Source organism: Spodoptera frugiperda, chromosome 4 (assembly GCF_023101765.2).
Source record: "Spodoptera frugiperda isolate SF20-4 chromosome 4, AGI-APGP_CSIRO_Sfru_2.0, whole genome shotgun sequence".
NCBI lineage: Eukaryota > Metazoa > Arthropoda > Insecta > Lepidoptera > Noctuidae > Spodoptera > Spodoptera frugiperda.
The window spans coordinates 783937-798125 of record NC_064215.1 but is presented as its reverse complement, the minus strand read 5'-3'; the positions used below and the strand labels follow the sequence as shown (position 1 = coordinate 798125).

General features: G+C 36.5%; 1 protein-coding gene across 3 annotated transcripts in view; it reads right to left on the bottom strand.

The window, feature by feature from the left end:
* The window catches only part of LOC118272532 (lysophosphatidylcholine acyltransferase), a 46290-nt gene that overhangs the window by 12404 nt on the left and 19697 nt on the right, over positions 1-14189 (bottom strand). Inside the window, exon 3 of one of the 3 annotated variants that reach the window (XM_050693563.1) lies at positions 11933-12144. The exons of the other annotated variants lie outside the window; for them this stretch is intronic. Coding sequence (XP_050549520.1) covers positions 11933-12144 — 212 coding nt within the window. The remainder of the gene's footprint in view (positions 1-11932; positions 12145-14189) is intronic. 3 annotated transcript variants of the gene reach the window in all.

Below are 14189 nucleotides of genomic sequence, written 5' to 3'. Positions count from 1 at the left end.
TATCCCATAAAAATAGAAACATAGTAAAATCCGCCCTATAAGAGAAAGTCACCAGCTCACTCATTACATAGTAAATTCATTGAAGCGTTGATAATAAAGGTGTATTTACGGCCCAGGCATCGACTGGATGGCTCCAAGGAAATAGCTATCTCCAACAAAATAGGTGAAAGTAGAAAAAAGTACAAATCATTGGGCATTGTACTGAAATCAATTACTAGCCGCGATGTCTAGACTGCGATACAAGTCTAGATATTTTACTTTTCTTTTTCTAAGAAAGTGTCTGTGTAGTCTAGTGCTAATAAGTATGGTTGGTTAACATAATAGTGGGTAATTATAATACAGTAAATATTTTACTACGTGATGACCACTGTGGGTATGTTAGACAACTGATTAAGTTACGAAAAAAAAACTATGAATACAAGCCAACGAAAACCTCTGCGATTCCTAATATAGGAAATGTAAAAAAAAAATACTTCTAATACAAGTTGAAATGACGATAGGCATTTCACCTGCACGGTTGGCGCGGTGGCCAGGCAACTGGCTGCCGTGCAACGTGTAGCGGGTTCGATTCCCGCATGAAGCAACTCTTTGTGTGATCCACAAATTGTTGTTTCGGGTCTAGGTGTGATGTGTATGTGAACTTGTATGTTTGTAAACGCACCCACGACACAGGAGAAAATTGTAATGTGGGGCAATGTTTTTTAAAAAAAAACCTCAATATAATCGTCAATTTTACTAATAAACGAAAAGTTACTCTTAGAAGACAATTCAAGAACGGTAAAACTGCTAACAATATTCTACCAAAACCATAAGAATTTTATAGAGGAGAAAGAGGTTCGAATACAGAGAATTCCATTCAATAATGCAGTTTTAATCTGATACCAAGCTGGCCTAAAGCTTTAATTATGTATAGACTTGATAGTCTGAGTGAATTGATTCTACCTGATAATAAAAAAATACTAACGACCCTTTACGATTGAACTAACAATATTTAATAAGCCCGTTTCCATCAATCACTCTTAGAGATGTCTAAATAATCTTAGAAAGAAAAAAAAAACTGGGCGAATTGAGAACCTCCTCTTTTTTGGGAAGTCGGTTAAAAAGACTACATTAAATTAAGATCATTCAAGTTTCGCATACTCAACACCGTTTGTTCAACAAAAAGTGAATTAATGATTCTCGAATTTGTATCTATCGCTTAGAAATCAAGGCTATTTGGACTTGACATTAAATGGTCTAAAAACATGTCCTGACTGGTTTCCGACTTACTATGATACCTGTTTTCCTTGTTTAAAACTTCGGTTTCTGCATTTCTAGTAGGTCTAACTGCCGTACTCAGAGACACTCAATGATTGCCAAGGACTAGGTTAAGTAACCATTGAATGACTCTGAGTACGGAGGTAAGCTTAATTAATTGTTGTTATTTAGGTAATTTGAGAATGTGTTTGTGAGCTTCATAGATATCTAAGTAATAATTTTTGAAAATAAATAGACTTATCTTAATCTGAAAATAAGTAGAGTACTGATGTGCCGGAAAACAGATGTGCCTTCAAACTAATATAGTAGAAATCTCATTTGATAACTATTCAACGCTTTTTTGAGGGGAAAATTATTTATGAGGGAGTGTCTGAGTCTTACCGACTATAATCCAGCCGGTTCCTAATCTCACTTCTTCGAGCCGTAGCCCCGGTAGCCGCTAGCTCCAGAAACAATCCAACCCTGGACCAAATTTAACAAAATACGGAAACGGAGATCAATCGAAAAATCCAAAACAAATTAAGCACTTATCAAGGTCCAATTAAGTTGTCCGTCAATCTGTCTGTTAGTAAAAGTGCTCGATGAAAGTTGTACGTATATTTGTGTAAAATAATGTCATTTGGCATTACGTGCCGTAATGTGCACCTCTGCCTACCCCTTCGGGGATAAAAGGCGTGACGTTGTGTGTGTTGTGTGTAATGTCATTTGGAAGTCATTGGGGGAGGCCTATGTTCAGCAGTGGATGTCTTGAGGCTGATATGCTGATGATAATAAAGGAGTAACCGACTCTACCGTTATAAGTACCTTCACTTTTGAAAAATCATGGTGTTTAAAAAACCTAGTGCTTACTGAAGGCTAGTAATAATCTAGTGTCGTTAATTGCGTAGTTATTAAGACATTAGCAGCCATTGTCTCAGGCGATCACGTGTGTTTAGGCATAGGTCGTTTTGATTTGATTACAATAAAAGGTCGTGCCGTTTCGGTAAGACAAGCTCATTAAAGTTTTAGATCTGTGATAAAACGTTTAAAAAAGCCGGGTGCATAGTACCTAATGTTAGAGCTGACGGATTTGTGTACGAAATATAACCAAATGCATAAATATTGTAAGCCACAGAAGTATGGAAGAATCATAGATGGCCCATACTAGATACTAGATGGCCGAACCCATTTTTTTTTTTATTAAGAGCTTAAATTCATTCAATGACTTATCTCGTCTTGTGCGAGCGGAGAGGTAGTATCAGTGTCTTACTAACTAAAAACCACCCTATTCCGATATCTGCTTTTCGAGCCGGAGCCCTGGTAAGCCGCTATGAAGTCCGCAGCTCCGGGTCAGTCAACTCATGAAATAAGAATACTCATATGAGTTATATATGTGCAATGAAAAATATCTATTAAAATAACTTCTAGTCTTATTGACTTACATAGGCTACAGTAACTACCTTCCATGTACCATCAAACAGACCGTAAGACAGATTCACAACTCAGTGCCAGCGCAATAAAAATAATGTCTCAAAATGCACCTTGACTTTGAAACAAGTTTTCAAAATTATCGAATGCACAAATTTTATTATTCTTAGCACCGTTGTAATGACCAGTGAACGAGATATACTTATAACAGTATAAAATGCCGAGACAATATTAATTCTTTTTAAATAATACTCGATCTTGATACTAAGATCACTTAAGCGTGGGAGAGCCATGCTTCGGCACGAATGGGCCGGTTCGAACGGAGTGAAACCACGGCCTCACAGAAAACCGACGTGAAACAACGCTTGCGTTATGTTTCGTTGTGTAAGTGAGGTTACCGGAGACCCAATCCCAAATTCAACCCTTAAATTCCTAACCTCCAAAAGACCGGCAACACACTTGTAATGCCTCTGGTGTTTCGGATGTCTATGGGCGGTGGCGATTGCTTACCTACCATTAGGTGATTCGTCAGCTCATTTACCGGCTTATACCATTAAAGAAAATCATTTGCGGTGTTTGAACCCATCAATTTCTACTTCAGACCAGACTATTAACCATAACCCAAGATAGATACTTATAATACCTATAATAGACGAACGACCACGCAACGACCGTTGAACAAATCAAATTAATAGGCAATCTATGAACCCTTATATTCCTTAAAAAGTCCTAATCACGCGACGTTTAAGGTTAACCACCTTTTTTAATACTCATTATTTTAGAGTCCGTGACCTAGGTATTTATATAGCAGTCTTTGCCCTCAAAGGGGCTATCAATTTAAATCGTTAGGTACTAAATTTATGCATAAATCATCACTAATCCACGTGAACGTAAATAAAAATTGATAGCTGTGAACCGAGCGAAGTACCTAATCCATTTATTTTTATTAATACTCAATGCTCAATAGTTTATTAGATTCTTACCAGCGGCTCGCCCTGGCATAGAAAGGTCTTTATTGTTTAATTTTCTGATAGCTAAATTCAACCGAATAAAAAATCTTTTATGATATATTAATAATAAAGAATAATAAAAGTCTGGTGTCTGGCATTCGGTTATGCAAAAATCGGTTAGAAGGTTAAAAAGTCAATCACGCGACGAGTAAGGTTAACCACCTTTTTTAATAACATTATTTTAGAGTCCGTGACCTAGGTATTTATATAGCAGTCTTTGCCCTCAAAGGGGCTATCAATTTAAGTCGTTAGGTACTAGAATTATGCATAAATCATCACTAATCCACGTGAGCGTAAATAAAAATTGATAGCTGTGAACTGAGCGAAGTAATCCATTTATTTTTATTAATACTCAATAGTTTATTAGATTCTTACCAGCGGCTCGCCCTAGCATAGAAAGGTCTGTAATTTTCTGATTTTCCCGAATAATCTTCTGATAGAATAAAGAATCAAATAATGTATCAGGGATATTGTAAAAAACATTTTTTAAAAAGAGTAACGATGGACGCTTAGCTTCACTGACAGACAGACTAATGGACAATTCAATTTGACGTTTCAAAAGTGCCTAATTCAGGATTAATTGAAATAAATGCTTTGAATTTGACTTTGAAAATTAATGCGCAAAATCGGAATCATCGAGCAATAACAATACTAATGAAAAGTATATGTGCACGGCTCTGTGTCTATCCCGTTGTACGCACCTCTACCTACCCATTCGGTGATATAAGGCGTGATAGTACAAAAGAAATGATCACGAGAATACTCATTTAATCCACAAAAGAAACAAATAACTTTATAAGTATGTTTGTGTATTATTTTTTACATACTTGTTATTATATTCTCAAGAGATATATGAGCCCATGTTACAAACAAAATCCATTTTCCCCATATACGAGTAGGTTAAGGGTTCTATAGAAACGAGTGCCTTTTGAAATTGTTTTCTGTTCTAAAAACATCTTTGAAGTTATTCTGATTTTTGATATTAATTTCTTATACAACCGATAGAAATTGGTGCTTTACCCATATATTTATTTCTCATCAATGACTCGCAAATTGAGTTTGTTTTAATGGTATAGGCCGGTAAAACGAGCAGACGGATCAGCTGATGGTAAGCAATCGCCACCGCCCATGAACCTCCGAACACCAGAGGCATTACGTGCCGGCCGTTTTGGGTTAAGGTTTTAAGGATTGTTAAGGGAACCGCGGATTAGGGAAGATTGTGAAGATTGGGGTAATTGGGACTCCGGTAACCTCACTCACACGTCGTAACGCAACGCAATCTTTCCTTCACGTCGGATCTCTGTGAGGCCGTGGTATCGCTCCAGTCGAGCCGGCTTGTTCGTGCCGAAGTAAGGATAATCCCGCGGATTTATACCAAGACAACGTACCTAAATATAAATGAATAATATTATCGACAAAAGGTAAAAATCGAATCGATATCTAAAGGTACAGCTACTGTTACGTAACAATACGTTCCTTTAACACAATCTCAACAAAAATCAACAAAAAAAGTTGAACAAAAAGTCAGTTAATTTAAGTCGATGTCGTGTCGAGGCAACCTTGAGTTCTAGACTTATATTAGCTAATGCCTAGACCTAGGTAAAAGGCGTCAGGAAGCCTCACAGTTGCATGCCTCACGTAATTTTATAAATATAACACGTTATGACAATACTAGCTTTGACACGCGACTTCGCTTAATGTACCTACTCTACATCTAATTCCTAACAATTTTATTAGTCTTAATCACAATTACTGCTTAGAAATTTTATGAACTTTACGCCCGAATACTCAAACGCTACTCAATTTTAAGTTGTACTTAAATATCGTGCTATCTCTGACATTTTATAAAGAATGGATAGTGACAGAACTACATTTGAGAGAGTCTTAAAATTGAGTAGCGTTTGAGTATTCGGGCATTAGACAAATATATATTGGAAAAACAATGAAAATGTTTCAGTAACAGTATGGAGTGACGTTATTTATAGGCTGCATGCATTCGTCAAATGATGCGTAATGGATGGTAAGCCTAAAAGTGATATGTCATTACTGAGAACTAAGAAAATTTCGTAGCCCGATAATTGGATGGTACCAGGACTCGACAATTGCAATCACTGAATGCACGAAAGTCTTTTACGAGGCAACTTATATTTATTAAAAACATTCGTAATAATTGTACACAACTATCTGACCCCTCAAACATTTTTTTCTCACCTTTCAGACCTTCTCTGGACTTGCACAAATATAATTAATTCAAGACCAAAATTAGCCAAATCGGTTCAGTCGTTCTCGAGGTTTTGTAAGACTAACAAACAGCAATTGATTTTTATTTAGAGAGATATGTACTATTTTACGAACAACAGATAAATAAACCTCTCCATTCTGCATCAAATCCCTTCGTAACTATGGTTAGAGGCACAATTCTGTCGAGTCGACATAATGTAATCACATGTGAAAGTGGGCACCTACCTGTAGTTACGTCACTGCGTTATTTACCATCATCATAGAGGTTTACTGACCTTTATTTCCCTTCGTCAGTAAGTACATGTCAAATTATGTAATAAGTTATTGATGGCATCTTGGTTTTTTATATAAAAAACATTGCCGTACATAAATTTAGGTTTATATAGTGGGTTCACATAAATCTTGCATCTAGCAGGTGCCTATGATTTTTAATAAGTCATCTATCCCCCTTGTTATATAAATTATCTATCTAAAATCCATTGCGAGAGCGAGAAGCCTATTTGCATTATATCTTTTAGCCGATTCTAGATTTTTTCTTTTATAAATAAACGTTGCCATACACTAGGGTTTTCTCCTGTATCGTGGGTGCGATTACAAAGTATGTATATACAAGTTCACATACACATCACAACTCAGACGCGTCACAACAATTTGTGGATCACACAAAGAGTTGTTCCGTTTGAGAATGCAAGCCCGCTCCACGTTACGCGGCAGTTGGTTGCCCAGCCACCGCACCAACCAGTGCAGTCGGATTTAAATACAAGATCCCAGGTCGGCAGATCCACTTGCGCATACTCGACCAATTGGGCAATCTTTCTTCTAACAATTAAGTAGTGATAGTGGCTTGTAAATTAATTACAATACATTACTTTGATTAATTAGTTAGTATAGAGCGAAGATACCTTTATGTGTTTCAAGATAAGATAGTACCTACTGATAGCATCAAAGATGGTATCACTGTTATCATAGAACATGTCTATGCAAATATTGATGTATTAGAAATCTTCCACGGTCGCCGTCATAATGGAAATTGTTCGGAAATAAGACTCAAGTAGGTGACGGGTCTAATATTTTTTTTATCGAACACCGCCGGTAAATGAACAGACGTATCACCTGATGGTAAGCAATCGCCGCCGCCCATGGACACTTGAAACACCAGAGGCGTTACAAGTGCGTTGCTAGCCTTTTGGGGGTTAGAAATTTAAGGGTTGTTGGGGAATCGGGGATTGGAAAGATTGAGAAGGGGGGTAATTGGGCCTCCGGTAACCTCACTCACACAACGAAATACAATGCAAGCGTTGTTTCACGTTAGTTTGGGTGAGGCCGTGGTATATTGGCTACTTAAAATCAATGATTTGGTATCACCCTTAACAAGCACTGGAGACAGGCGCTGTGTGTAACATACTTGAGATTGGGAGATAGTAAAAAAACCTTTTTTTAAAAGAGTAACGATGGTGTTTCTTGCTCGTTCTCCCTCATTCGAAGCTACTCTTTGGAACGAGCACCTAGCTTCACTGAGACAGACTGACGGACAATTCAATTTGACGTTTCAAAAGTGCCTAATTTAGGATTAATTGAAATAAATGCTTTGACTTTGACTTATATCCAGATGAATCAAGACGTTGTTAAGAAAAAATATCAATCCATATAACTATTCAAAACTGGGCAGCAGCGCTGTCTAATCACTCCCAACAACCATAGTATCAAATGTAAACTACTATTATTTTTTTAAACTGATTCAAAGAAACAAACCGACAGCTAATGGTACAAACAGAACTATTATACTACATTATCTGTAACATACAGGGTTAAAGGGTAAGTCGACCTAAATCCTTTAAGACGTGATAGTTTACATCATTCCTGACTGATTTGACCATGGGACCCCATATCCCAAACTTAACCGTTTTCAAATTATCGGCATTTTAACTTTTTTGATAAAATTTCCCATTTTTTTGGCTATTTCTCCCTTGTTTTGTCTTTGGTGGCTAAATTTTGTTTTGTTTTTGCTTTTTTGTGTAGTAGATTAGTTGCTTTATTATTTTAAAAACTAAAACTGTAAATAACTGTACCAACTGAGTCGTAGCAGACGATCGAATGTTAAAAAAAATAAATAAATTTGTGATAAGTTGTTTTTCTTTGTGGGATATTTAAAAAAAAGTCTATGACAACTGTGCTGCAAATGTGCGTTAAAATATCTACAATTCTTCAGCTTTCTGATAAGGTATAACATGATAGGAAATAATTTGAATTCTTTGCCAAAACATCGATGAAGTACTACAAGGTAGTAATAAGAATATCGATATTTAAGCTTCAAATTTAACTTGAGCCAGATAACAAAATAAAACAATCGAAATAGGTAACAAATGAGGTTTATTATTTATTTTTACAGTACATGTTCCACATGTCCGCCCCTGTTTCGCACACATACATGCATTCTGTGTCGTAGGCCACTTTTTACCACACCAGTCGTTAAACCTCTTCTTATTTCATTAGCGGCATCAATTATTTTTTGACTCAAAACATCAATATTTTGTATTAGGTTCGGTTCATTATACACCAAACTTTTCATGTGCCCTCACACATAAAAATCCATAGGGGTCTGGTCTGGACTCCTAGCTGGCCACAGTACAGGTCCGCCTCTCCCGATCCACTTATTGGGATAATTAGTATCCAGTGCGGGCCTGCGGACGGCGAGCAAGGGTAGCTCACCGCCCGAACAGAACCAGACCCGTGCGTGCGGCGCGTAGGGTTCCGCGCGCGCCTCAAAGAGCCATTAGACCACCACAGATGGGGGCTTCCAGTAGGGCTGATGCCTGATCCGGAGCTGCGGACTACCTAGCGAGTTTATCCGGTAAACCCGCTAGGTAGTCCGGCTCGAAAAGCAGGAGTAGGAACAGGGTGGTTTTTAGTCAGTAAGAGTCTGACACTCCCTCTCACCTCGCCCAAGGTGGGAGAAGTCATTGGATGATTTTCCCCACTCAAAAAAAAGCCACTCCCTGACACTCCTTCTGAAGTGAAGTGAACCAGTTTGTTTTATTTTGTTATCTGACTCAAGTTAAATTTGAAGCTTAAATATCGATATTCTTATTACTACCTTGTAGTACTTCATCGATGTTTTGGCAAAGAATTCAAATTATTCCCTATCATGTTATACCTTATCAGAAAGCTGAAGAATTGTAGATATTTTAACGCACATTTGCAGCACAGTTGTCATAGACTTTTTTTTAAATATCCCACAAAGAAAAACAACTTATCACAAATATATTTATGTTTTTTAACATTCGATCGTCTGCTTCGACTCAGTTGGTACAGTTATTTACAGTTTTAGTGTTTAAAATAATAAAACAACTAATCTACTACACAAAAAAGCAAAAACAAAACAAAATTTAGCCACCAAAGACAAAACAAGGGAGAAATCCCAAAAAAATGGGAAATTTTATCAAAAAAGTTAAAATGCCGATAATTTGAAAACGGTTAAGTTTGGGATATGGGGTCCCATGGTCAAATCAGTCAGGAATGATGTAAACTATCACGTCTTAAAGGATTTAGGTCAACTTACCCTTTAACCCTGTATACCGTTCAAAACATAATTACCAGTCCATCTGCAACAACAGAGATGGTAAAACTAAAAAAACCTGATTTAAATGACCCATCACGGAGCATCAGGTTCGAAAGCGAACGAACAAAAGCACTCATGAATAGAAGAGAAAAATCCATTCCGCCTTTTGTGTGATGTACGTGAGCATACATAATATAACTGTGAAGCAGGTTTGTCAACACTGGTATACATAGCATTGTAATAAGTAGCTTGTTGTAACATTTCCTAAAGGGATTCCACGTTGTTTCACGCTGTTTATGACATTAATTTGGTGTTTTCCTTAGTCCAAAATAAATATCAATAGAATAATTTATTCAAAAATAATCACACTTTCGTTCATAGAATTGAGGATCTACTTCTTATTTTCTCGTCGTGCTATTTGACGTGAAAATCTGATGACGTCAAAACACAAGTATTTCATACAAAATTCATAAAGAAATATAATTTTTTGACGTTTCGAAAAAAGTATTAAATTTGACTAATAGGAAACTAGCCTATTCGTTACGACAGTGCCTTAGGACACGATGCCAAAATAAAGAATGGGTAATATTGAGAATTTCGCAACAAATAAGGTCAATTTCGTAATAGCTCATAAGTCATACAGACATCGGTCAAACAGAAGGTGGTCAAAATACGCGTTTACTTGTGGAATCAAAGCCAATTGTGTTGTTTAACGTATGAAAGAAAGAAAAGAAGAGGAAAAAAAGAAAGAAATGATATCTTTTTCCTTTAAAACTAACAAACATTCTTAGCATATTTTTTTAAAAAGGTAAAATCATCCAATGTCTTCTCCCGCCTTGAGCGAGACGAGAGGGAGTGTCAGACTCTTACTGACTAAAAACCACCACCTGATTTTCGAGCCGGAGCCCCGGTAAATCCGCTAGGTAGTCCGCAGCTCCGGAATTCTTAGCATTTGGAAACTATTCTTGATCACGATGGTTCGTGATATAAAGGTAAGGCTAACCGCTATCACGTTACGAACATTAGGAAGGTCTACCGATCAATCAAAGTCAAGAACTCACGGTAATGCCAAACTAAGTAACTACAAGGAATTTGTTGCTTGTTACTATCACATTAATCACATTAATATTATAAATGTGAAACTTTGTTTGTTTGGATGTTTGTCCGTCAATTACGCTGAAACTACAAAGCAAATTTTAATGAAATTCGAAATACAGACAGAGTATGAGCTGACTTGGATGATAGAATACTTTTTATATCACAGGGACATGGGCGAAGCCGCTGACAGAAACTTGTTGTAACGCGAAGATATTTCTTATATTACTGAATCTCCGAGTCTTTGCTTACCATCTATAAAATATATGTACCACCACCAATTTATAAACAATTTCCAAACATTCAGTACAATACGAGTACTTAGTCTGTTTAATAAATTCTTCTATGCATGCATACAAACGAACACTTAACTGACTTTATCTGAAGGATTCTCTTAAAAGATTGCAATTATAATAAAAAAAATTAAGGGTACCTTATCAATGTATTGTTAATTAATCAATCACGTGCAAGAAGCTTAAAGCATAGAGACCCATCACCGAAGCTATTGCTTCGAATTGGTTCGAAACCTACCAACGGCAAAGTACTAATGTGACTTTTTCCGAGTTATATGTACTTTCTAAGATTATTTAAACACCACTGACAAACAGTGAAGGAAAACATCGTGAGGAAACCTAAGCTTATAATTTGTTATAAATTAAAAGTTTCAAATCGCCAACTCGCATTGTGCAAGCGTGGTGATTAATGCTGAAACCTTCTCCGTGTAAGAAGAAGCCTTTGGTTAGCAGAGGCCACTTATAGGCTGTTGATGTTGTTGTATGTTGATGTTAAAGGATTAAAACCTTCCCAATCATGCAAATAAACAAATCAATTGAAGGTTACATAACCTTGAAGTGTACGTCGTACCAGTACCTTTAGTACGACTTCGCTTTACGTTTAAAGTAATCGAAACGAGAGCGCGTTCAGCGCTTTCATTGGTTGGTTTATTAGATCCGGCCATTCCGGCAAAACTAAGGGTACAGAACGTACCAGATCTGTATAATAAGTACCTAAAGCAACCATAAATTGGTAATATTGACAATTCCGCAATCAATTAGGTAATAGCTCATATAAAGTCATACAGACCCTTATTGCAGGTCAAACAAAAGGTTGTCAAACAATACGTTTACTTCTGGAATCAAAGCGAATTGTATTTGACGTTTGAAAGATAGAAAAGAAGAGGAAAGATAGAAAGAAAATAATAAAATATTTCCTTAAAATTACAAACATTCTGAGCATTTGGAAGCCATTCTTGATGGTTCGTAATACAAAGGTACGTTTACGTTTACTAAATTGTTCTTTACCCTTCACCAGATACAAATACCCATCACCAATATAACCCATCACCGGACAAAAGACCACCTACTTCCAACGTAGTTGTCCATGCTCTCTTTCCTCACGATCACTGAGGACATTTTTGTCGCATACACGATACAGCTGTCTAGGAATGAGGAGTGAGGAGCTACGACCAGGATGGGCGCCTCCTTGCGACTAGCCTGCTTCCCTCTTATGGTAATCGCCATCCCTCCCGCCAAGTACGACATTTTCCCGATGAAACATATCAACGGCTTCAGGGCCCTATAAACATAAAAGGAAATCAATATATCAATATTCTCACCATGACACCAAGTGCTAAATTAGTCGTCAGTTTTATTACTCAATTTAATCACCTAAATTTCTCATAATGGACTCCTATAAAAAGAATTTGGGGGCCATTGATGCTAAACCCCCCATTTGTGGAACCGAAATAAGTGTTAAAGTCTTGCATTTTTTACCAAAATGGTAAGCTAACCTTGTTTAGAACACAAAAACTCATATCAAACAATGGAAACGTGAAGGTCGTAACATTCAGCCTTGTCGATTTTAAAAAAAATGGTGATGTCTAGTTCTTGCATATTTATAAAGTTGGAAAGCTACTTTGACTGCGCTCTTGGAGCGGTAGCTGGGCAATCGGCTGCCACGCAACGTGTAACGGGTTCGATTCGCGCACGAAGCAACTCTTTGTGTGATACACAAATTGTTGTTTCGGATCTACGTGTCATTCATGTGTATGTGAACTTGTATGTTTGTAAACGCACCCACGACACAGGAGAAAATCCCAGTGTGAAGCAATGTTCTTTAAAAAAAATATGACACCGATAAATTAAAGCCGTCAAAATGTAAAAGAAATGACACACAAATAAGGTTTATATTATTCATGAATCATTTCTAGTTAAACAACTTTGTAAATACTTCGCACATCTATGTTAACCAACGACGATTAGAGATGCACAGGCCTATAGTACAGTTATTTTTGTAGTTAAATAATCTGTCAAATTCCACGTAAGTGTCGGTATTGCTACAACGCAAGCAAGAAACTATATGAAACGTAGTCGGCAATTTGCGTTTGCTTGCAGATCAGAGTCATATTTTTCTGCATATTTTACCCAGTAATTGTCATCTCATCACCAGATCTCTAGTTGCTCTTTACACCTCCAGCCTCTCAATTTACTATTTTAAATTAATCTCTGTATAAGTGAGATTGATGAGCGTTTCAAAACGGATAACTCCAACGGGGCTGACTTATTCTAAAAATAAAAGCCCCTAAAATAAATTATGAAAAAAAAACGATAACTCAGTAGGGTAATATCCTATTTTTTTATAAATCCATAAAAAATATGTTACAATTTCTTACAATAGTTGGCAATTGACCAGAAACATCAACACAACTATCTAATTACAATGTTTATTTCGAAAATATGCACGATTCCTACGGAAATGAATAAATATTCAATGGAAGCTATAAATTACATCTATCGCCATTATCTTGGCGTACAGCAAGGCCTTATGATCAATCGCAAGCCATAACGGTAAGCACAATTTAGTTTTGTTTTTTCATAATTTGCCTATAGAAAGACGTACTTTTTATGAAAGTGGGACAATTTATGAAGAAAATTTGATTTTAATAGGCTGGTTTGATTGTTTCTGAGTAGGTTTTTGCATGGTCAGAGATCATAATTGTGCTCCATTTTTTTTATAAGGCACTAAGGTATTGTAATGGTTCCCTGGTAGAGAAACATTGATTCAAATTACCATTCGATAGATATTCTAGACTCCGTAAAGGCTATAGATACCTATTAACCTTTTCTGACCTCCTTTAGTGGTCTTACTTCTTTTTTATCTGTTTTCAAATTGATTTCTTTTTAAATTAACGATGTGTTCGATATATAAATTTCTATTTCGTTGGTCCAGCTGTCAGAATCACAAGTCTTACTATAATTTAGGTATTCAAAGCCACGCCCAATTAAATTACGTAGGTATTTAGAGAAATTGTTGATAGCTAAAATGTCTATTAATTGAGAGAATGAGATCCATTACGGAAGTAATAAAATATTAACTACGTCATTCAAACCAAAATGAAATTGAAATTCCAAAATCCAAAATTGATTTACAAGTGGGTCAATGTCAAAAACTTAATGACAGCTTCTATGTGTCATTGGCATTGTGTCTTGCTGTTTATTATGTTCACAGTGGCTCCACCTACATAATTATTTAATTAAGTTTTGCCTCCAAAGTTTAGTTATCTTAAGGACGACTGCTAAATATGAAACCTTGGATTCGAGCTTTTTTTATGGAATAGGGGG